Source organism: Telmatherina bonti (genome assembly GCF_933228915.1).
Source record: "Telmatherina bonti genome assembly, chromosome: 7".
NCBI classification, from domain to species: Eukaryota; Metazoa; Chordata; class Actinopteri; order Atheriniformes; family Telmatherinidae; genus Telmatherina; species Telmatherina bonti.
The window spans coordinates 29652880-29677372 of NC_136625.1; the positions used below are offsets into that span (position 1 = coordinate 29652880).

Sequence of the window (24493 nt, forward strand, 5' to 3'; positions counted from 1 at the left end):
AACAGGAAGGGAAAAGTATAGTAAAAAAAAAAAAAAAATTACAAAAACGCCTCCTCCTCCTGAAAATCAACATAAATATAGGACATTTGAGATGCCAAAGGACTCGCCGTCTCCCTGACAACGGTCTCCAAGCAACCATTACTCCTCAAAGCATTCCTCCAACCCCATCTCTCTGTCTGATTCTCTCCCTCTATTCAACTCCTCTGTGTCTTTGCCAGTTTGCCTTCCTCTCAAGAGTCCTTCACTGCATCCACTCCAGATAGTTACTGTACCAGCTCCACAGCCTGAAAACAGCAGCTATCTGATGTGCTCTCGTCTGACTAGTTGCAGTGCGCTTGCTTTTTTGGCCCGAGGCACTTTTCTCTACACCTGCCAGGTAGAAGCAGAAATAAGGGAAGCTGGCGGGGATATTGTCATAGTTATTAGTGCTGTTAAGAGATAAGGAATCAAACTGCAGTGACACGTAGAAACAGCAGAGACATATTACACTCTAAATATAACTGATAATTACACTACTGAGTAAAATCTCAGCCCACAATTTGTTTTCAGAAAAACAAGAAATAGATGCAAAAATTTTAAACACAAAATATTGTTATATAAGACAAACACAGCGTTTGTATCATACTAATCAGCTTCGAAGTCAATAATTGGGTTGACTTCATTTCTCTACAAAGCTTGAACCCTCTAAGAGAAGCTTTTTGTATAATTTTTAAACAGTGTTCAGATTTACTTTCCCCAGACTCTCTAAAGCTATTCGGATGTTGGCAGTCTTTTATACCTGTTAACATGGATTTTCAGCCCAGTTCTTATCTCATTTGTTTGATTTATATGACATATCTCAGCCTTTTCTCCTTGTTTCCTCTCCTAAAGAATGACGCGTGGACAGCCATCTCTTAATGATGAGGCTTCAGTGTTCGGTGGATGGATCAACTGAACATCCAGATGCATCTCGAAGGTTCTTTGTCAGGTCTTTATTGGCTTTCCCCCCAATTCCTAATGGTTACTTTCAGACATTGTTTGTCCATTGCCTTTTTTCCCCAGTCTACAATATCTTTCTTTGTTCTCCACTTGCCCTAATTTCTAAAGACCCACAGTAGACCATGCAGGGGTATGCCAAGTTTTTAGCTAATAGCTCTCTGGAGATGATCTTGTTGCAAAAATACTATTTCATGTCTGTCAAACCCTGTTATGTTTGGCATTTTTCTAAGAAAGTGGAAGAAATGATGTGTCTTTGTAACTGGCTGCTATAAGTGCCTGAAGAAAAAGAAATTAAAAAAAACAAAGACATCTCTTGAAAAATCATCAGGGACAAAAACTGGACAGAAAATGAATTTTCCTATTACTCAGGATAACTTTAAATACTACAAGACTAATTTGCAGCGTTTTGCATTGCATCCAAAAAAGTTTCACCAATTATTGCAATGAACAATTCTGACAGTTCTGGTGTGGACAAGTGGAACTTTGTCACACAGGATTTGAACGGTGAAATGTGGGTCAATGTTGGTCTGTAATGTCTGCAAATGCATTGGAGAGAATAATGACAACTTTACACGAGCAGAAAGAGAAGCTTCTGTGTTCGCTGAAGAAGAAAAAGTCATTTAAAAGGAGCAAATTACATCCCAATGTAAGTAAAGGTTGAGTGGACAACTTCAACAATCTATGCTTATTCTGCATACCGTGAGTGGGCAGAGTCCCTATAACACCGCCCGAAGCCTTCGGTTCAATATTGGGCCATTTATTTTTATCATTATTATTTTTTAGTGTTTTTTTTTTTGTTTTTTTTTAAAGGATCCCAATTGCTAATGGCAGGGCTGCTGGAAGCACATCACCAGGAAAAAGTAATTATGAGACTTCTATTTCCATGTCAGATATCTTAACTGCACCTTCTCCAACTTAGCTCTGAGTATGAAAACATCTGTCACTGTGAGTTAACAGGCACCCATCAGCTTGTACAAGCAGCTCTGTACTCCACATATATGAATAATTACCCACAGAATTCCATAATAAACTCAGTCACAGTCTTCTCCAAGTTCACAAAGCACATGTGGATGAGAAAACTCCCAGGCTTACTCGATAATCTGAGTAAAAATTTGGTCTGAGGCCCAGACAAGCTGCACGTTGTTCCTCCTGCATCCATGACTTGGCCGTCAGTCTTATCCTGCCTGCCAGTAGCGTGGCATAGCACTTACCAGGAAGGCGGGGGATTAAGAAATTCTGATAACTGAGGACAGCCTGGTCCCTTTGCTTAAAGTGAGTAGCATCAATCCAGTTTTCCAGCCCAAGGACACTTTTGGAGCTCTGTTAAGCAAGATGGTCCCACAACTTTAGGAAACATCAATATTTCTGGCCACACTTAGGCTGCTTTAAACTGATCTGACTCTGAATTGACAAGTTTTGTTTTTTGTGTTTTTTTTTTTTTTTTTTTTTTTTTTTACATAATTAATGTCTGCAGGTACTGTTCCCTATTTACTACCTAGACGTTTAAATCTTTTTCCACAGATTTTTCAAATTCAGCTGATATCAACTTTCCGTGGCCTCTTCCAGCATCTCCTGTGCCAGAAGATTTGGCTTGACTGAATACAGCCACAGCAGCAGTTCAGTTGTTTTTAATCAGGCACAAGGTGACTCCTTCAGTTAGACAGCCTTGCCAAGTTGAGGGACCTTAAGTTGCAGGCGTGTTCGGGCCTTGTACTAACAAGCTTTAGACTACAGCTACGTTACAGTAGCTTCCACAATGAAAGGGCCCATTTTTTCTAGCTCCTCCATGACACTAAAAGGTGGGAACTGATACAACGTGGAAAAGATTTCTAAACTTGACGTAAACTTAAATCCCCTGAAACAAACAAAATCAACAAAAACAGTAGAGAAAAAAAACTAAGATCACAAATGGAAAAAGTTAAAACAACTAAGTGAGTTGACAGTGAAATTAAAATGACACAGAGAAGATATATCATGTTACAATGGTAAAACTGATCAATTAAAAACATCATGGCTGGAGTCAAAAGCTTAATCATTTGCTGAACTAGCTGAAAGCAAATATACAGTTGTGCTCATATTTATTCATACCCTTTCATTAAAGAAGGAAAAAAACAGCTGCCTGTAAAATATGCTGAAATTGACTAAAGTAATAATAAATAAAGATTTTATGAAAATCATTACATTGTTTTCTACTTCTGGTTCAATATAAATTTTTTTTTTTTTTTTAAAAAGCAAACAAATAAGATCATTTATTACATATTACATCACTCATAAACTAATATTTTGTTGAACAATCCTCTAATGTTTCTGCTACAGTCAGGTGTTTTCTGTTCCTCTCAGTCAGACTTCTTCACCTGTTGACAGGTATTTTGTCCCACTGTTCAACAGAAAAGTGCTCTAATTTGTCCACGACCAATTTGTTTGTTTGTTTTTTTTCTTTCTTCAACTCAATTAAATGAATAAACAGTGTCTTATATCACTAAATTATAATTTTGCAAATTTTTAGTTATTGTTCCTTTTTTAAGTCTCCAGTTATTTGAATGACTGTTGTAAATTCAGCCTTTTCTTTAATTAAAGGGTATGAATACATATGAGCACAACTGTATATCTAATCATAATAATAGTAAATTTACTCAAATCTGTGGACAGTTGAAGTTTTGAAGTTGTAGATGGGTGATATTTTAGCTAAAAGTAGTGACTAAACTTAAAGACTTGAAGCAATGACTAAACAACAGCACTGTTCACTGAAAATAACAAATGGCTGAAATCAATAGCTGAAGGTAGAGACCTGTAATAATATTTGTCTGTGGAAACAACAAGAACAAAGTTTCTGCGAGGGCATTTCTGACTTCTTGAGAAAAATTGTAGGGTGTACTTTGCCAGGCATGGATTTCAATGTGTCTTTACATGCCTTCCATGATGTAGCCAATTAATCTAACATGCATATCTTTGGGCCATGCCTGGAAGCCGGGGTACCTGCAGGGAACCAATGTATACACGCGGAGAACATACAAACTTTACATAGGAAAGCTGTTGTTCAAACACGTCCTCAGCCAGGTTTCAACCAGTCACCTAATTGCTGTGAAGCCACACCACCACTGTCTACAGCAGCAGAGCCCAATTTTTGACCAATCACAGAAAAGTTCACAGACACAAAGAACAATGTTCTGCCCAGATGATGAGAGGAGAACTCCCTGTTTTTTCCTGTGGCGTATGTACAGGCTTTAAGGAGACATGTAGCTATAAATACCAATGACAGCTATGCAAAATATTCAGAAAGTCAATGTTTTAACAACTAACTAAATATTTTAGCCAAAAACTGAAAATTGTAAGTGAAAACGGATTAAAAACATTCAAAACAGCTACTTTTTTTTTTTAAAAAGGTTAATTGGTACACTCTGAAGTCACTGAAAACAACAAATAATAACTGAAACAATTAGCTAAGGGTAAATCAATAAACTAACTAGCTAAAGGTTAGGATACATGTTACCAGTCAAAAGTTTAAACACCAACTGCATTTAATGGGGTCTAAACTTTTGTTTGTTGATGTATAGCTGTAACCATGGTAACATTTTTCAAATAGTTGTAAAAAAATACATTTCTTTTTAGGTAATGGGGGTATTTTTATGTTGCGTTTTAAAGTTAAAAGTGTCATCTAAAGCTGTGCGATGAGAAACAACCTGTACTAAGCTAAAGAAAGGGAAATGTGGCTAAAAATAGCTTTTAAATGTTTGCACAGATGAAAGCATGACTCTATGAGCATCAGCCAGATTAAAATCAGTTGAAATGAAGTTTTTAGATTAAAAGAAAGTACACAGATGACAATATGATGTGTGTGGGCTTATGTCAGAACAGATAGAGGATGCTAGCAGGGCAGACAGAGAATCTGCTTCAAACACAAACAAGTTGCATTTCTGCAACTTAATGAGTAATTTATTGCATCTCTCAAAATATAAGTCTCTCTCATCATGAAGTCAGGAGCACATGGCTCACATTCTCCCCTGATAGAGTCTATTTTCAACCTAAGATTTAGATCCAGCCGCACAGTGTTGACACTGCATCTTTCTGCTGCTCAGGCCTAAATGGAACAAACGTCCTGAGAGGCCCTGGGAGTCATCTGGCAGTCTATCATACCATCCCGCAACCTGGTAAGGTGTAGTAATTATACTTTCATTTCATCCAAGGATGACAAAACACTCATAAAGATGTCAAACAAAAGAAGTATTTATTCTCAGTGGTACAGATGAGAGTGTTGGGTGGACAGTGACAAACCAGTGAGGACGTATCAGTGACGACAACCGGCTTGACGAGGCATCCGAACAGCTTTTCTCAAAGACTCTTGGTTGGGTCACCTGCGTGGCCAGCCCCCACAGATTTCATTCTGAACACAAATAATAACTCCAGTGGGTGACAAGAAAAAAAAAAAAAAAAAAGGAGAAAGAAAAGAAAAGAAAACATCAAACAGCCACAGGTAGATTAGGTTTTTTTTTTTTTCTTGTTTGTCCTCCTTCGCTTCGAGAGCATCCCTGCAGTCTGTGACTCAGCTCCGTTTGAAGAGGAGTTCAGTCTTCCCGTCTCTGTCATCGTCTTTTTTATCCTTTGCTTCGAATCCTGCAGTAAAGGGTTCACTGTGCTGATTGCTCGTGGCGCATTCAGCAGGAATATGGCTTGAGTGCTGATGTTTTAACCTTGTATAAAAGTCATAGATGAACATACTGTATGCCACTGGTGGTATTACCGAACAATCCTTAAAACCAGCATGGGACGTAAAAAGGAGGATGCAGCGCAAACACATTTTAGATAAATGAAAAGCTTTGTCTGTGAGATGATATTGCCTGAAACACAAGGGAGATTGTGCATTAGCTAATAGCCACCGAGGTACTATAAATCAAGGATCATGTACTGTAACTGTAAAACCTACAGGGTCAAGTCTTCTTTCGTCTACTCTGCATGCTATAAAACAGGGTCTATAACAGATATACATTAAATTGCTATCAGTCTCTACATTATTAGTGCGTGCTACTCGGTTATGTGTTTGTTTGTGACCCCATCCTCCCTCTCATCAAGCATGAAATCAGCACCTTGATGAGACTGCTGATTTTCTATCTCCTGATCTCTCCAGGTTACATTTGCTCGCTGATGCAGCCCACCTTAAAAAAAAAAAAACTGCCTCCATCAACAGGCTCAGTGCTATCCAGGCAGTCTGCTCTTTCTCTACATTTTTACTATATTTGACTATTTTTCTGCCACAGCAAAATTTCTGTCCCTCAAACCTCAAAAAACATCATCTGCTCACCATCTTCTTGCCTCTCCATCGTTTCATCTCTATCGTAATCCTTTATTCGTCCCGCGTCTATTACACCTCTCCCCTTCCTCACTTCAAATCAGAAACTAGAGTGTGTTTGTGTTAATGTGGCGTGTGTTTCTTTCCCTGTGTGAACACATTTCTGTGTGTGTCACAGTGCACTGAGGTCATGGCAGGAGCGGGACTTCTGCCGGAGAATCTTGCTGCCCCGGTGGCGGCTCATTTCCCTGTAGCGGCCCCGATCTCTGTCACGGTCGCGGCCGTACGAACGCGGTACCAAACCAGCCAAGAAGCGCTTGGCACGGCTTGTTAGGCTTTCCCTGCGTCCTGCCCCTGGGTCGCCGTCCATCCATCCCGGACCCACGCAATCCCCCCTCGCTGTTCGCACAGCCGCCTCCAGAAGCTCGTTTGTGCCGTGGTCCAAAGAGGCTGACAGCTCCAGGTAGAGGCAGTCGAACATCATGGCGCTGGATTGGGCTTCTATTGAGAGAAAGAGGAAGATAAATCTTTTTTTAGAAAGGCTTCTCATAGAAACAGCTGCAAACGGCAATTAGAGGCAGTGAGTTGAAATTTACGGACATTAGATCATGAAAGCAGCATATAAACGACCCAGCTGCTCCATATTGTTTTGTCGCCACTAGATAATATCTCTACACCAAGTGCTCACTCACTACCATTTGGAAGAGACTCTATTAGCCTCTAAAGTGTTTTTAACACCTGTCTGACCTGAATTGTGACAAATTGAGTCAGTTAATTTCATTTTATAGCAGATTTAGGACTTTTCTCTTTGTTTAATATGAAATATGAAATATTAACCCGTATTACAGTGTAGGATTTAACAGAATTACTAAAAATGAAATTATCTAAAAGTTTTAAAGACAAGCTACAGCTTGCTTGATTCAGGGGTCTTACCTGCCATCTATGAGACTGTTGCTGTCATTTATCCACAACAATCCTAAAATTGACCAAATACTAACCTCCTCTGTCTTCACCATTCTTATGGTTTTGTTTGCACCCCAATAAAAAATATATGAAATATTTCTCTTTTGTTTAATATGAAATATTTAATATAATCTGAGGAAGAGAAAGTCTCACAGGTCGAAACCGTTTTCTTTCTGGTATGATGTGCTACTTTATACTGAAAACAAATGAAAAGATTGTTTTAATTCATGATCTTGGATATGTTGGTTTCATCAACAAAGCTTTTTCATAAAAGGATGCACGATCTCAATTCCAAGAAAGCAATGTTAAAATTAACAAAACATAAAAAATTATTTTCTTAACTGTTAAAAACAAGTAAAAAGATGAGCTTATCTTAAATTTGATGGCATGTGAAGCACCTAGGGTGTGAATCCTGATTTAGGTCATTTGATGTGCTGCTTTTGGCCAAATGGGCCTTGATGAGTCCAGTTTAGAGACTGTTGCTTTTAAAAGGCAGGTAGACAACAGCTAGACATAGGTTTGCTAAATCATTAACCAATATACTTCCCAAAAACCTTTTGGTGAACCCAAATAATTAATCAAAACGTGACCTTTTTGTAAATAATTAAGTATGGTGGGGTCTTCATCCTGCCTTTTTGCGCTTCTGGTACTAGAGTCTTTGAACATATACAACAGGAATGATGAAATAAAGATGAACAAGTCACTGCAACCATAACAGCTGTCTCTAACTTGTTCAAGTTCATTTTATTTGTTGATAAGACTTTCTTTTGCAGTGGAGACGACTTAAAACAGCTTGTGGATACAGTGCAAAATGAGTTTAAGTTAGTTGGTGGTGACATTGGTTCATTGTGTGTATATATATATATGTGTGTGTGTGTGTATATATATATATATATATATATATATATATATATATATATATATATATATTTATATATATTACTAATAATAATTAATTATCTAACAAGATCCTAAAGATCTTGTTGTGAATGATAGTTTTATAAGTTGCTCTTCTTAATAATGCTGGTCGGTAATCTTTTCTTTATTTATTGTTATTTTATGATAAAGGGTGAGCATCTTACAAGCTGCTAGCTTCTGCTTACCGACACACTTTTGGTTTTCCATCTTCTTTTTTGAAAAAAACGTTTTATTTGGTTTTACTATACCAGTTAAATAAATAAAATAAACCACATATAACGAAAAAGTCTTGCATCAGCAAGTACAAACAAGAATCTAACTCATCAGCCAATATAGTTTGTAGATTCCTCAAGTTTCCCCAAATTTCAATGAATCGATGCTTCTTTTAGTTGTTTATATATTTTTCATGATTTTGCTAAAGAACTTTTCCAGCAAGGAACAAAAACATTTCCTCTTAAAAAATGATCTATTTGTTCAGAGGGTCAGTAGCTGGTAAACCTCACACATTAAAGCCAGTGGATGTATGATATCCCATCAAACAGCGCTCCTGGGAGACGTGGCGCTAGCACTGCCAGGACAAGTGACTGAAATGATTTGCTTCATTTTTCTCCCTGGCTTTCATTTATATCAGCCAAAATGAATTTTAACCCACATTTGGTGGGTCAGAGGCTGTCAGTTTAGAGCCCCAAGAAGCCAAGTACACGTACTTGAAACATGTAGCGCAGAAAGCGTGTGAATGATGCACTGAAGGAGCAGCAGAAACTACCAGCACACCGGGGAGGGAATCTTGTAGATGGCTACAGAAAACTGTAGCTATGGCTGCCAAAAGGGCTGATGGTGAAAATTAACTGTGTCCGGATTATTGCATTTATTTACAAATTACAGATATTTTATTGTGGGGTTAAAAAAAATAAGATCTACTTTTAATGCAGTTGCATCATAATGCAGCAGGTTTCAGGGCTCTGCTACTGCATGACAGTGATTTTCTGCTCCTTTTTGAGGTTTTTTTTTTTATCAGTTTCTTCTACATTTCCCAAACATGCCACACACAGACCCTTGCTTTTAAGCCAAACTAAGCAAAACTGGCACCCGAGGGCTCTGATTATTAATAATTGGTGCACCTGCCAAATACTGTACATATATCAACAGACATGAGTGAACTTAAAAGCGTGGAGAGAGAGGGAGAGAGAGACAGTCATGACCGCATGGGGTTAATGCTGCCTCCAGCTGCGTTGCATAAGCTCAAATCTCTTTGCTGCCACTCAAATGGGGAAAATGGTTTCCACCTTGTTGTGACTCTCATGCAGGTGACGGAGCTTGTTGTTGACGAGGCTCACGATTTCAGCTAAAAGCAACTGTTTATGCCTGGTCAAACAAACCGGCACGGTAAGGGAAGCTGACAGATACGGATCATTCTGTAACAAATGGTCGTCATTGTCATCTCAAATGGACTTTTTACCTTTAATGCACAAATCCAATAGAGAAAAATACAACAGGAAGGGAAAGCAAATTAAATCCGTACTTAAGAGCTTTACTAATGAACATGAGGGTGAATACATGGCTGTATTTTAACCTGAACATGCCACAACTGCTGAGCAGTTTTTAGCTTCCCATTAACTGCCTTTTACCCTTTTTACTATGTTAGCAATAAGCTGCTGACATATTAGGGGATTACAAATGCTCTCACATAAGTATGATTACATGTGCTGCATTTGCTATCAGATTTGCTTTGTTGTACCAACTGCGCCTAATGCACTTTGATTGCTTGGTGATATCATTAAATGCAATCACATAAAGTACCTTCTAGAGGTAGGAAGGAAACATGACATTATGTTTTATCATTTGGCAGTGTAGAAATGAATGGGACAGAACACTACCATCCACCATGGAGGAGCATGTAAACTGGAAGTGGTGGTGGGTGTGACTTCCCGTACTGTCCTCTACACTCATTGTGCCAACTTCAACATCCTGACAACACTGTGTAAAAGTGAACATAACAGGCAGTAAAGAACATAACTCAACTTGATAGGGTAACAATCACAAATGTTAAATTCTTGCTGAATACCGATGTCCCACAAGCCTTTGCGACGGTTACAGTTGGCACCATGGATCTGTGTTTGTTAATAGAAAACTAAAGCTATGTCAAATTTTATTGGGGAACTTTAAGAGAAGATAACTAATCTCAGATACTCCAGAAAAGAAAACTTGTTCCCAAGATGCACATATACATATAAATTACAACTAAAGTTACAAACCACAGTTCAAATGGAAAATTGCTTAAAATATTTACAATACATTTTGCTGTATTTTAGATTTTTTTTTTAGGGTGAACATTCACATAGGCAACTGGCCCAGTAATGAGCTTAATTTAGCACATACTGCATAGTATGCTGTTTACTGGAGGACTCGCAAGAGGAGCACATGAGAGACCTCAGGCTGGCTAGAGCTGCCCATTTATTGGGGTGCAAACAAAACCATAAGAATGGTGAAGACAGAGGAGGTTAGTATTTGGTCAATTTTAGGATTGTTGTGGATAAATGACAGCAACAGTCTCATAGATGGCAGGTAAGACCCCTGAATCAAGCAAGCTGTAGCTTGTCTTTAAAACTTTTAGATAATTTCATTTTTAGTAATTCTGTTAAATCCTACACTGTAATACGGGTTAATATTTCAGTCGGGGGAGTGGTGCTGTTCAGGGGGCCTGGGTCTGGGCTGGCCTGGCGGGGGTGGGACTGCTGCTGGCCCTGGGTGGTGCTGGATCGGCTGCATGTGTGGGCCCTCCGTCGGTGTGGGCCGGGCCCTCTGCCTGCGGGGGTGGGGGGGTTGCTTCTGGGCTCTTGGGGCCGTGGGGCCCGCGCTCTGTCTGCCCTGGGTGGCCGGTGCCCGGCCGGTCCTCGCTGGTCCGGGCCTGCTGGGGCCTGTTCCCCCTGACTGCGGGGGACTCTGGCTGGGACCCCCCTCTGCCTCCTCCTGGGTCGGTGCATGGCTGGCTCCGGGGTGGGGCGGTTGGTGTCTGCGCCTGGGGATGGCTGCCGATGGCCCTGGTCTCGGGGGTACTCCTGGCGTGCCTCTTGCCTTTGTGTGGGAAGGGTCACACTGGCATGATCACCTTTTCCAGAACACGTTCCACTCTGCATGTTCTGCATGTGACACAGTCACCGAGTCGTCACGCAGTTTTATTCACTAACAGCAGCTAGTTTTCTCATTTCTGTTTGTTTCTCATTTATATTTAACTTTTTAGATTCATAGTTTAGTTACTATGATCTAAAGTTGGCTTGTATGTGTATGTATATGTGTTAATACTGGCAAGTGCGTATATGTTTGTACGTATGTATGTGTGTGTATGTGTGTGCATAGAGGTGTGTGTGTATATGTATGTATGTATGTATATATGTGTATGTATATATATGTGTATATATATATATTATGTGTGTATACGTGTGTGTATATGTATGTGTATGTATGCGTGTGTATGTGTGTGTATATGTATGTGTGTGCCTGTATGTGTGTATGTATACATCTGTAGGTTGTTTTCTTTCTTTTTGTTTTTGGGTTATTTTTTAGTTGTTGTTTTTTTCTCTCCCTTTTCTCTCCCTTTATCTCTTTCCCTTTTCTTATGAGGTGTTTCTTCTCCTTTCTCTTTCTGTCTTTTGTCTGTCCTCTCTGGTCCAGCAGTACAAACTCTACAATTCAAACAACAATACAAAATAAACATAGAATAAAAATAAAAATAAAATAAAAATTCAGAAAGTCAAGGGGATCATTATATCTATAAAGCTTCCCTTGGCAGAGAAAATTTGCTCAGCAGAACACAGCATCCAGACCATCATTCTGCTTGCCTAAATGCTGGACAAGACAAAAAAAAAAAAAAAAAAAAATATATATATATATATATATATATATATATATATATATATATATATATATATATATATATATATATATATATATATATATATATATATATATATATTTCAGTCAGTGTGCAGCCATTTCTCAGAATGTACGCAAACAGCTTTAAACAAACAGAAAATACGTGAGGCAGCCATGATAATTTAACACACGATAACTAATAGCGCAATACCAGTCAAAAGTTAACAGGATTTAAAGGCACACTACAGAACTTTTCCCCATCACATACCCTGTAGTGACGTCTAATTCAGCATCCATCTTGCATCCGACCTGACCTGCTAGCTCTCTCCAGCCAGCAAAAGACGATCTTATGATGTCTTGTTTTTATCCCTTTCTCTCTTTTAATCTTCTTGCATTCTTTGCTGAATCAGCAACATTGCATGCTCCAAACAGCCAGTTCCTTATTATATCGTGAAGCAAAACTCTGCTGGAACGTCCCGTCGCGTCCCAGATGTAAAAGTCGTATAGTGATGTTTCTACGCTGCTGGGTAGCAGTACCTTTAGAAATGCACATGATAGATGTCACTGTGTCATTAAACAAGTCTGGGATGCAGAGTTTTAAGTTCAGAAAGTTACATAATGTGTCTTTAAATTGTTATAACCTTTAAATGCTTTTAAATGGTAATGTATATTCTCAGCCTTATACTTAACTGATGGCTAACTGACACTTTCCATTGTGGGCAAATAAAAGGTCGTATTTTCTACAAAATAAATTACAGTGATGCAAAGTTTATGAAAACATGATATAATTTTGATTCAGTAAATATAATTTGATGCTTGCTGATTTCATAAATTCTGCCACAATGTGATTTTGATTAGATTTGATTCAAGAGCTTTAAATTTATATGAAACTATATCAGGTGCTGATTTAATACAATCACCTCCATTTTTATCAAATAAAAAAGGAACTAAAATATTAAAAATAATTTTAATCCTGAGTTCAGAGTTAAAATGAAAAATCATGAACTGGGTCACATTCTGTATTTGAGCTTTCAGTGTATCTACATGGTGTTGACATAGACTGACGTAATATTACATCGCTTGTAAGTAATAGGGAATAATAAACAGGTTAAAATTTTTTACATAAGCTGACAGTCTTCACAGTATTTACAATGTGAATAAATAACTAAAACTGAATTTTCTTACCTGATTTGGTTTAAGTATCTAAACTCAATGTCCTCCTGATATTTTCTAATACTTTGAAATGAATGTTATATATCAGTGAGTAGAGTTTGGTTTATTGTCACAGATGGATCTTTTAGCAGGACTACAAGCAAAGTAACCACAGAGCTTCCATGTTAAAAGGCCACTGCCAAGACAACTGACCTAATAAAGACCATGTGAAATGGCTGAGACCGCTAGCAAAGGCTTGTAAGTGGACATCAATATCATAAGGAAAACCAAAGGCTACCATGACTGAAAATCCTCTTTTATATATTTTATTCCCAGTTACATATTTGATTTATTGGAAGCCTGTTGCCTGTTTTCTTTTTTGCCCTGTGGCTGTGTTTACACAGTGCAAGTGTACAATATACCCTGCAGAGAATAATAATAAAAAAAAAAAAAAGATTTGATCTGGGTATAATAATCTAACCACACAGGGGCTGATGGTGGGTGATGTAAGCGTGGGGGAAACAAAGCAAATCTCAAACCAGATCAACAATAGGAAAAACACAACAGCAGTGACAGCTGACTAAATGATCTTTACAAATGTTTGGAAAAATTGGAGAGAAAAGCACAAAGAAAAAGAAAGAAACAAAAGGAAAGAGGATCCAGAGACCCATTAGGAGGAAACCAGAAAAGCAAGGAAGACTACATGGAGGAGAAAAGACAAGGAAGAAAAAGTTTTGACAGGGTGAGAAGAGACAAAGGGGGATGAAGTATAAAGTACAATAAGGACATGTGAAGAAGAAGAAGATGTAAAGGGGAAGAAGAGATATTAGGAAGAAGGAGACGAGACAAGATGAAAGAAGAAGAAAAGGAGATGAGGTAAAAACAGAGGAGATGGGGGTGAGGAAAGGTGAGAACAAATGAGAAGAGAAGAGAAGAGAAGAGACAAGAGATGGAGACTTCCTTTCTGCTGACACGGGAAAACGAAGGGATGGAGAAGAAGACAGGCGATGAGAGAGGCGAGAGAGACAATGAGAGGAAGAGGAAGAAACGTGAGTCAAAAGGAGAAGAGAGGGGAGACACTTAAAGGACATGGCAGGCAAGGTGACAGATGAAATGAACATGCAGGAGGAAAGGAAAGGAGACAGAAAGAGAAAGACAGGCAGAAGGAAGAGACAGACAAAAATAATGTTGATTATGCAAACCAAGCCAAAGTGCATATTAATCAAAGTCTAGAGGATCTGGTCCATCCACAGCACGGTACCGAGCACCTGATAAATATGTTCCAGCATGACACTATGTGTCTGTGTGTGAGGTGTGGATGGGGAGAGACAGGATGAAGGTGAGAGATAGCAGAAATGAAGTGTCACTGTACATGCCATAAATAGACTTTATGACCTCAGCACTCTTCGCCAGGCCCTCGGTTCTTTATGGAGGATGTTAGCTAACGGGGCAGGCCAGTCAGCGTCCTCTGTCAGGCTCACATATCAGAAACTATATGTGTGGTCTGTCCAAAGAGAACATTAGAACATTCTTGTCAGGCGCCTCAGGAACAGGGATGGGGCATTTCCATATCGCTGACCACAATGATGCGCCTGAGTTGTTTTGCTTTTTTTCCTCTTTTTTTTTTTTTTACAGACAGATTATGCTGAGTAAAGGCATATCTCAGTAGTCAGTCTTTGTTTCCCTTTCTGATTAATTTTTTCATCACACAAATGCACATCACAGCTAAGAGAGTGGAAATAAAAGTCAAACTTGTTGGTCTCAAACTTTGCTGCCAGGAGTATGATCAGATCAGAGGAACAAGTCACAAGTTACATAATCTCAATACTATGACATATGCAACACCAATTCCAATGAAATTGGGATGTTGTGTAAAATATAAATAAAAAATAGAAAATGATTTATGAATCCTTTTTAACTATATCCAACTGAAAACACTAAAAGGCAAGAAATTTAATGTCAAATTAATCAACTTTATTCACCTATTTTAAACCTGATGTCTACAACAGATGCCAAAAAACCTCAAAAAACACCTGTTTGAAATAACAGTTGTTGAGTGTTGTTAAAAGGAAAGGTGATCTAAAACAGGTAAATAAACCTGTCTCAGCTTTCTTCTTCTTTTTTTTATTTTTTTTTAGCACATTGTAGGCAATAAATTCAAATTCAAAATGAGTAAAGTTTATCAGTTTGACCATTACATATCTTGTCATTGTAATATATTAATTTCAATAAAGGTTAAAAAGAAAATTATTGTAATATGTTTTATTGACGTTTTACACAATGTCCAAATTTAATTGGCACTAGAGTTGTAGTATATCAAATGCAGGGGTGGGTGTTGTTATCTTTTATGTTTTGCAGTGCGGATAGGGACCATTCTGAATCAATGTACAAATGTTAAAAAAAAAACAAAAAACTGTTACTTAACTACACATTATAGACGAGTGAGAGGATGGAAGTCAAAATTGTAGAAGTGCAAGGTCTGTCTGTCCAGTTTGTTTTGGGAGGTATGAATTCAAACTCTGGTCCACCTAAATATGTAAGTCTTGGTTTGCTTCAAGTGAAACAAATAAGAGCAAAAAAACAAAGAGTATTGGGAGTTAAATTTGTGGGCATTAAACATGACCAAAACACTCTACATTTTACTCTTTTGTGGTGGAAAATGATGTTGTCCTGTATTAACTAGTGGACTAAGTAGTTTTCTTTTGTTATTTGTCACGAGTATCTTTTAATCAATATTTTGTCACACCCCTCAATAATAACCACACATGGCTGAACTTGCCTTGAACGATTGACTCAGACTTTACACCAAGTAGTAAATGAAAACTTTAGTAGCATGGTTAAGATAGCATTGGCTAGGTGTCTGTGCCCCCTGTTATAATACTTTCTCCATTATATAGACAATGAAAAAGTGAATGGAAACATTAAAAAATAAAAAATAAATATATTCTTCCTTTGATATTCAGAACATTTATTGTCATATATGTTTTTTTGCCTTTAAAAAATACAGAAAATTGAAACAACTTTGTTATTGAAGTTTTTTACCTGGTAAGATTTAGGATTCTGTTCCAGATTAGCATCTTCTAAAATGCAAGATAATATCCCAAATAATCCCAAATATGAAGTAAATAAACCGAACAGCTCTCTCCATTTTCCTCTAGTAAATGTCCACCACAGTTATTCTTTTACCTCCTCAAGGCATTTCCAGTACGAAAAATACTTTTACTGAGTTACACTGGCATGTACTGTATATAATACACATTTCCTTTATGTAGTTTTGTAATAGACCGTCTCAGAGTTACCTTGCTACTGAATGGAAACTGTCTGACCTACACAAAGGATGAATTCGGAAAGCTAAATTCATCTTTGTTCACTTGTGTGATGGGTGCTTCTACAAGTTACAGGATCTACAAGATCTCCCACATGGCAGCAGTTTTTCACAACGTCAATTCAGCAATTTTTTAGCACAAACAAAAGGCGGCAGGGTGGGGTGAAGGGGGGTGGGGATAATTAACTTGGCAAGCTAGTAATATCTTTCACATCGGTGCAAATAAAGAAATAAAAGTGTGACAAAGATTTTAGAAAAAGTTCCAAATTGCATCAGCGATATTTGGCTTCCTCACAAGCTCCAGCCTCCCTGTCCTCCACTATGCCCAGTCTGAGGGTTTAAGAACTCAATTGTGGTTCTGTCAAGGACAGCAGAAAAAGCCTGGCTTTCCCATAACACACAATACATCACACACTCCTCCAAATGAGTTTCCCATTCATACACAGCATACTCATTCAACAGCCCTTCCCTCTTCTTCTCATCCCTTTTAAACAGCCTCGCTGACATCAAGCAGTGAGACGATGCTGAGAGATGAGTGCTGAGCTTGTTAGCACATCCGATGTGTTTATGTACGAGCAGCTAGCTGTGCTCATATGGGACGTGCAAACATACATAAAGATAGCAGCAGCAGTGCTGCTGGAGGGAGATAATGCAAACTGAGATGTGCCCTCTGGAAAGCAAAAGAAAACAACAACAACCCCCCTTAAAAGCCAGGGGACACAGTGACAGCGGATGCATCTGTATCCTCCTGTTGTAGTTTTTCCACCATGCCAACATACCTAAAGAAGTATGGTTAAACTGTGCTGTCAGACTCTCCTATTCCACTCCACTCTGCACCAGTTTGAAACATTAATGAAATGCAGAAAGTGGGTTGGCCTGGCAGTTCTGCATAAAAATTCACCCTCAACATGGTTCTACCTTACAGGCCTGTGGTTTGATATCTCTTTAGAGGATTCTATAGGATTTATTTGGATTGATTTGCATGGATCATAGCAAGACTTAATGCCTGTAGTTGGATGCAAAATGCTAATGCAAGCAAGCTCACACTCACAGCATCGTCATCTGTAGTGCAGAGTAAAGCTGAAACTGAGGGGAAGGTCCCAGAGACAACAACAGGCCCACTGCAGTTAGCAATCATCTTTGAAAATGCCAGAATCATGACAGCTATCGCCAGCAAGCAGTTAAAGAATCACCTGATTGTGAACACCAATAACAATTCCCCCAACAATCATTAAAACACAAAATACTCCAACATGCTAGTGCAGTTCTTTAAGTCAGAGATTGTCACAGTCATTGTGATATTTTATGTGTGTAACTGAATGGAGCATGCTCCTTTGTAAAGATGAAATTTTAATGTTGTGTGTTTAAGACGTGCAAGTCTACACATACAGCTGGGCTCAAGATGTAACTAATAAGGCCATTGCGCTTTAAATTTCCAACCTTACTGTTCATCATTAAAAGCCTAACAGCAAACACTGTCATTCAATCTTACACAATAGTGCATAAAAACTAAAACAGCAGATTTTACACACTATTTTTCACCCTTTGAATCAACAACAGATAATGGAAATATCTCCCCTTGAGAAGCTGAGAACAGAGCATTTATCCCAAGTTATTTTAAACAGTGAAGAAATTGATTTTGTTGATGAAAAAAAAGATAGATGTCCCTGGAGTCACAAACAAAGAAGGTAAAATAAGTAATTGTACAAAGCACACTCCAACCGTTGCATCTATCAACAACCTATTTCCATTTAGGGCTTTTAGGGACTCTTAATTCATTACAAACAGTAACACAAGCATCAGTATCTACCAGATAACTATAATTACAAGATATTTGTCCTTTAAAATATTCCATTTCGAAAGCTGCTTGAAAGCCAACACAGAGAAACAAAGAGTGCTTTTAAGTTTTGCTTGTGTGTTTCTCATATTGAGAAAACTGGGGTTTGTTATGTTCGTGCTCCAACAGACTGAGACTAACGGCTTGCTGTGTCCTGCACACAGTCACTGCTGCTAAACCAATCATGCTTTTTATGCTGTCTGTCACATTAATATTAGTCAACATATATAACAGCAGATTTTCATTTGGCTTTTTTCTGAAACAAGAAGTCACTGATTTCAGACCAAAACAGCAGCTGGTACTGATTGCTCACTTAGCTATGACAGGTTGTTATATTTTTAAACATTTGCTGAGGACAGTGGTTCCTCTCTGAGAAATGTTTCCCACACTGTTTCCAAAACCTTTAAGCTACTATTGGTTACTATTCTACTTACCAAATTATAACCATTAGCATAACCCACTGCTCTAAGTTAATTTGCTAGCTAACTCACCCACCCACTGCCCTAAGCTAATTAGCTGGCTAACTCACTTGCTAGCTTACCCTTTTTTCTGCAACTTCAGAGAAACAAGTTAAGTCTGGTTATTTTTGGTCATTTTCTGTTGTAAACTCCATTTTGCAAACTGCCCAAGAACAACCTCCCATTGATCCAATCTTTGTCCACTGACCTATGTCCCAGGAAAGTTTTCAAAGGAGCTGCTGTTTTCTGTTCTTGTGACAAAGCAACCCTTGTTGCACTTTTGTGTTGTACTTGATGAATGTGGACAATAAATTCTTTATAAAAGTGGCCATGGAATGAGCAAAAAAAACAAAAACAAAACTAATTCCCTTAAGATCATCCACATGGTCGAAAATGAATGCTGTAAAAAGTTTTTTTTTCCTTTACACAGTCCGACTTTGTAGTATAGCCACCCGTACCAGCAACTTTACTTTTTACATAATAATGACAATGATCTTGTCCTAACTTGAAAATAAGATAGTTCTTGAATGAACATGCATATTTGAAAAGCACTTAGCCAAAGTAGGCTACAAAACAAAGCCCAGTATTCTTAAATAATGTTTTTTGGACTCTATTGTGGTCCAAATGCAATCTTTCAATCAAGCTTTACCCAATCTTTCTTCACATATTTCATCCTTCTTTTTCAGCCACTGTGTTGTCGATTTGCTGCTGTGCTTGGGATTATTGTCCGGGTAAACAACCCAATATCTGCCAAGCTTTAGCTGTCTCACAGATGGTCTCATATTACCTCAAGAAAACTTTAGTATACAGAGTCAAGTTCATGGTCGATTCAATGACAGCAGGGTGTCTCGGTCATGTGGCTACAAATGATTAGCTCTGCACCACTATGCTTGACAACTGCTATGAGGCATTTGTTAAGATACTGTAAGTTCAACTCCTCAGCTGTTTTTTTCCAAATAAAATATTTTAACATTTTAGATTTTTGTAGAATTGCATTGAAATGATTATTTACATCTTGAAAAAGCCTGTATTGTAAGGTAAACAAGGGCCAGAATCCTTTAAAAAGTTCCTGAATCCAAACGGTGATCTGGATTACCACCAAAATTAAGTCACTTCTTCCTTTTCACATTTCCAACAACTCCTGAAAATTTCATAAGAATATATCAATAACTTTTTGAGTTAACTTGAAAACAATAAACAGATAAACGCCGGTAAAAACCTAACCTCTTTGGCGGTAACAACAGCACATCACTACTTGCTAATGCTAATTTTGCCATCCGGAGGGCTGGAAACCATGACTCCGAAGTGGTTTTGTTTCAGATGCTCATGCATGACTGTTGTGCTGCCTTGGTATGCCAACTCTGCGTGGCAGACGACACATTTCACCTGTTTGACACATTGTTTTGAGTGAAATATCCACAAACTTTGGAAATAGGTTGCGCAGCCGTCAGTTTGTTCTTCGTTTTTTAAACAAAGACGCTGCACAAGATGACAGTACTGCCCCCAACATTTCCTGTGGTGCTTTGCGTCAATTGCTTGGTGTTTAGAGTTCTTATACGGTCTGAAATGCCATGGTTGGTAAACGGTATTATGTTGCCTGGCGCAGCATTTTATTAGCAAAGCCGCTAGGAGCGTTTATAACACAACGCGTCGACAATGAAATTTTGGATCGATGAATTTTCCTTGTCGACATTGTCGACATATTGTTGCAGCCTTATTACACAGTCAAACCTGGTGATGAACTTACTGGGATTACCATCACTGAGTAGATTGGCTGCTTTGTGTTTTGCACTTCTTATTGTAGAATAATAAGTTTTAAATGTTTTGGAAATGGCATTATAACCCACATTTGGCAGCAACTGTTGCTTCATTAAGATCCTTGCTGACGTCTTTCCGCCTTGGCATTGTATTGACCACTCACCTAAATGCTAAGCCTGCAAACTGCAAAAACTGCTGCATTTATAGAGACTTTTACACTTACCGATGATTATTCAATTAATCAAGTAGATTTTATTAAGAGCACCTGGCAGACACTCTCTTAAAATAGTAACATCTGTGGTGATGATTTCACTTCAGATAAAATCCCACAAGTGTTAGCCTTAATTTGATACTAAGATAGTTAATGTAGAGTGTATAATCACAGAGAAAAATGCAATTGTATGTGCGTATGTCATTTTCAAGCCAAAACCTTCAAAAGTGGAAGAGGTTAACTCCTGTGGGAGCAGTTAGGATGGACTTTTGTATTATAGATCTTTTCTTTTTTAGATAATAATACAGTGTGTAATACGCCATGTGCTGTAGATCATTAGGTATTTCTATAATTATTAGAAGTGGTGAAGACCAAATGACTTCATGTCCAGATGTATAAAACTGTAAGAAGTGAAAGTATCACTTTTCTATACTGTTCTCCAGCTAGTTAGCTAGAGCAGGTTGTATCTGCTTCCACCATTACCCTGGCACTTAATTCCCTGCTTTTGTACTCAGGTTTTGGTTTAGAAAAAGCTAAGGCAATGATGATGTTTCTAATTTTCACACACTTCCATCATGAAGGAGGAGGGCTTCGGCAAACAGCTGTGAGTGTGTAGGTGCGACAAAGCAAGGTTCAACCTACCCTCTGAACTGATTTCACGGGAACGGACAAGGTCACTCTTGTTGCCCACTAGTATGATTGGTGTGTGTGGCTGGGACTCCCTGAGAAGGAGGCGGAGTTGGGCGGTGCGGTGGAAACTTCGCCTGTCGGTCACTGAGAAGACCAGGATACACACATCACACTGCAGAGTGGAAAAGTCCTACGGAGTGAAAAACACACACAGATAATAGAAACATCACTTCAGTGAAACAGATAAGGATGAACACATGGGTTGGGTGACAGGTGGGTATTATACATGACACAAGATCCTTTAAATGCTATCAACACATTTCACATTTCTGCTGTGCATTAGTGAATAGTCATTGAAAGGCCTTTACAGTTCATGCCAAGCAGGCGCCAGTCAACTTTTTACCACTGTCCCATGAGAGGACGCAGCGGAGGCTTTGCTCAACTTGACTGTGCACACGTCATGCTTCGCTTTGAATCTCCTGACCCTCTTAACAATGACCACTAACATCTCGTCGGGGCTTCCTGTCACAAAGGCCCAATTAGCCCGAGTGGCTCTGGCAGAAACAGCAGCTTGTAACCGCCTGGAAGCATCTCTGTCCTCTGCAGCTCTCCCTTCCTCGTTCAGTCAACCGCATCTGCATTGGGCTGAAGGTGGTTCACTGGTGCACATTGGGTCATGAAGAGATTTTTACTTCTGTACCACTGCGTTCGTGTGTCTAATTCGATTGTGCTTTTGTTCATTTTAATGAGAGGAAAATCTGGAAGCAAGCTGGAGAAACTATATCCTGAAATGATGCAGAGCTTATCTCTTGCTGACCCACTTGTTTATTGCGATCCCTGAATCATAATATCTTTTTAATCTTGTTAGATTAAAGGTTTAGTGACTTCAATTTCCCATACTTATGAGTAAAATGACATGCTATTATCTACTAACCTCATGCGGATTTGAAAGTCATTAAAGGTGCTATATAGAAAACCACTGGAGGTAGCAGCAGAGCAGCACAAACTTAAGTCTAAAGCAAATGGAAGGTAAGGCCCTTCAGGCAGCTCTGCATTTTACTCTGATATGTTTAGCCAAAGAATTTGGGAGAAGGTTGCTCAATCTGGACAAGAGTGGAGAGTGGGGCAGGTCTGGTTGGCACTGCATATGGTGGCTTACAATGAGATTACAACGCACAGAGGGAGGCTGGCTGTTCCCTTTGTAAAGCTGCTTCAAACCGCAGGGACCTTTTTCAGGAACCATGGATTATCACTAGTCCCTTTCGTCAGCCCTTTACGTTCCCGCCACCAGAACTGGGGCCAAGACAGAGTTCTTAGGAGGAAATTTCAGCCCTACAAGTGGTGAGTTGGTGAGTTTAACACCAATCATTTCTAATTGATAGATTAATCAGAGCATTTTATTCCCATTTTGCTGTTAGGGTTAACTTTGGTTTAATATCAACTATAAATCATAATATATTTCAACTTTAAGCTCTACTGCAGTAACACTCGATATGTGTTAGAAACACATTACAGAACTTTAGCAATTTTCTCAGTGATGCACCCTTACATTTAAGTTAGCGTCCATCTTGCTTTCAACCTGGACTGTGAGCTCTCTCCATTCAATAAAAGACTTACATTAGCTTTTCTCTTTCTCTCTTTCTTTTTCTAGTGTGCTTATATATGTTTGCTAGAATGAAATGTGGTGTGTCAAGTCAGTTGCAACGTCATGCGGCATGCTGGACCAAAAACTTGTATCGGTTTCTTAGCCTCAGGGTGCTGCTAGGCAGCAACAGCTTCAAAGATGTGCATAATAGTGCAAAATGCAAAGCTTTAAAGACTGGAATGTTGCATAATGTTACCTTAAGGCACAAATAAGAATACCCCAGCCCCAAATAAATATGTATCATTGACAGATTTTCAGAGTTATTTTTTCACTGCAGGCTCAGAATGGCGGTAGCGAGACATTCTTCAGTGGACTGAAATGACCTAATTAACCGTGAAACTCACACCTGAACGACAAAATAATCGTTTACCTTCTTCAAAGAACTTTCAGGGGTGATGTTGGTCAGAATGTAGCTATTTAAATGCATCACCAGACAAGCAGATAGTCATGCTGTGCAGTTAGCTCCAACAAAAAAATTTATTTAGGATGTTCATGCTTCACAGCAGCAAATAACTGGCAGTGAACATTTTCCAGACATACATATTCAACAAACCTACAAAAACCTCTGATGCAAATTAGTCCCGCTCAGTTCTGCAAAGTGAACTCTTTATGTTCACCATTAGCAACAGCTGTCAGATTAAACATAACTCTAAATGAATATGGAAGTTTGGCTGGAGAAAAATACGTCTGTGGAATCTGTAGCTTCACAAGAACAAAAATTGAAGAGCTGTAAACTCAATATGTTCACTCACTCGCTCACTCACTCACTCACTCACTCACATTTGTTTCAGTAAATATATCATAAAACATATTTACAAACCATATTAAATAAGTCACGGGCCAAATTTGCACATCTGCTAAGTGTCAGAGTAAGTGAATTTATGCAGTGTGAGGGATGCAGGGCATAAATAAAACTGACTGGAGTTTGTTAGGTGACTTTTTTTTTATGTTTCCATGAAAAAATGGTAAACTGCCTGGTTGGAATTTTCTTCAGTGCATGAATTTTCATCATGACTTGTGAATGGACTGTCAACCTGATCAGGATGTGCCATACTACTAAACTGGTAGCAGTTACCCCCCACCCCCCCAAGTGCACACATACACACACACACACAACCCTGCTTTAGAATAAACAAATGTAAACAGTGGATGGATGGATGAAGTTTGTGTTTTGCATCATATGCACTGAGCACAGGTGTCTCATCTGAGATGGTGTAGCCGTTGAGGTGTTTCCTCTCTGACTTAAAAATGCATGGGAGCTGACCTGGTGTCACGTTGTCCTGAAACAGAAACCCATCACCAGACACCACCATGTTCTTAAAACTGCATGACAAAGAAAAACCAAAGAAGCTACAGTCTAAAGGTCTAAGCGGCTGTTCTGCAGTGAAACAAATGCTTAACATAAAATCTCGTTAGTGCATTACCAGAAGACAACATTTGTGGAATATTCATAAGCTCAGG

At 38.7% G+C, this 24493-nt stretch overlaps 1 protein-coding gene across 1 annotated transcript in view; it reads right to left on the reverse strand.

Moving 5' to 3' along the window:
- Positions 1-6434: 6434 nt before the first annotated feature.
- Positions 6435-24493, reverse strand: part of rem2 (RAS (RAD and GEM)-like GTP binding 2) — a gene marked incomplete at both ends in the record, with an annotated part of 34229 nt that continues 16170 nt past the window's right edge. Inside the window, 2 exons of the mRNA XM_079243152.1 lie at positions 6435-6763; positions 21400-21577. Of these exons, the coding sequence (XP_079099278.1) occupies positions 6435-6763; positions 21400-21577 (507 nt within the window). The remainder of the gene's footprint in view (positions 6764-21399; positions 21578-24493) is intronic.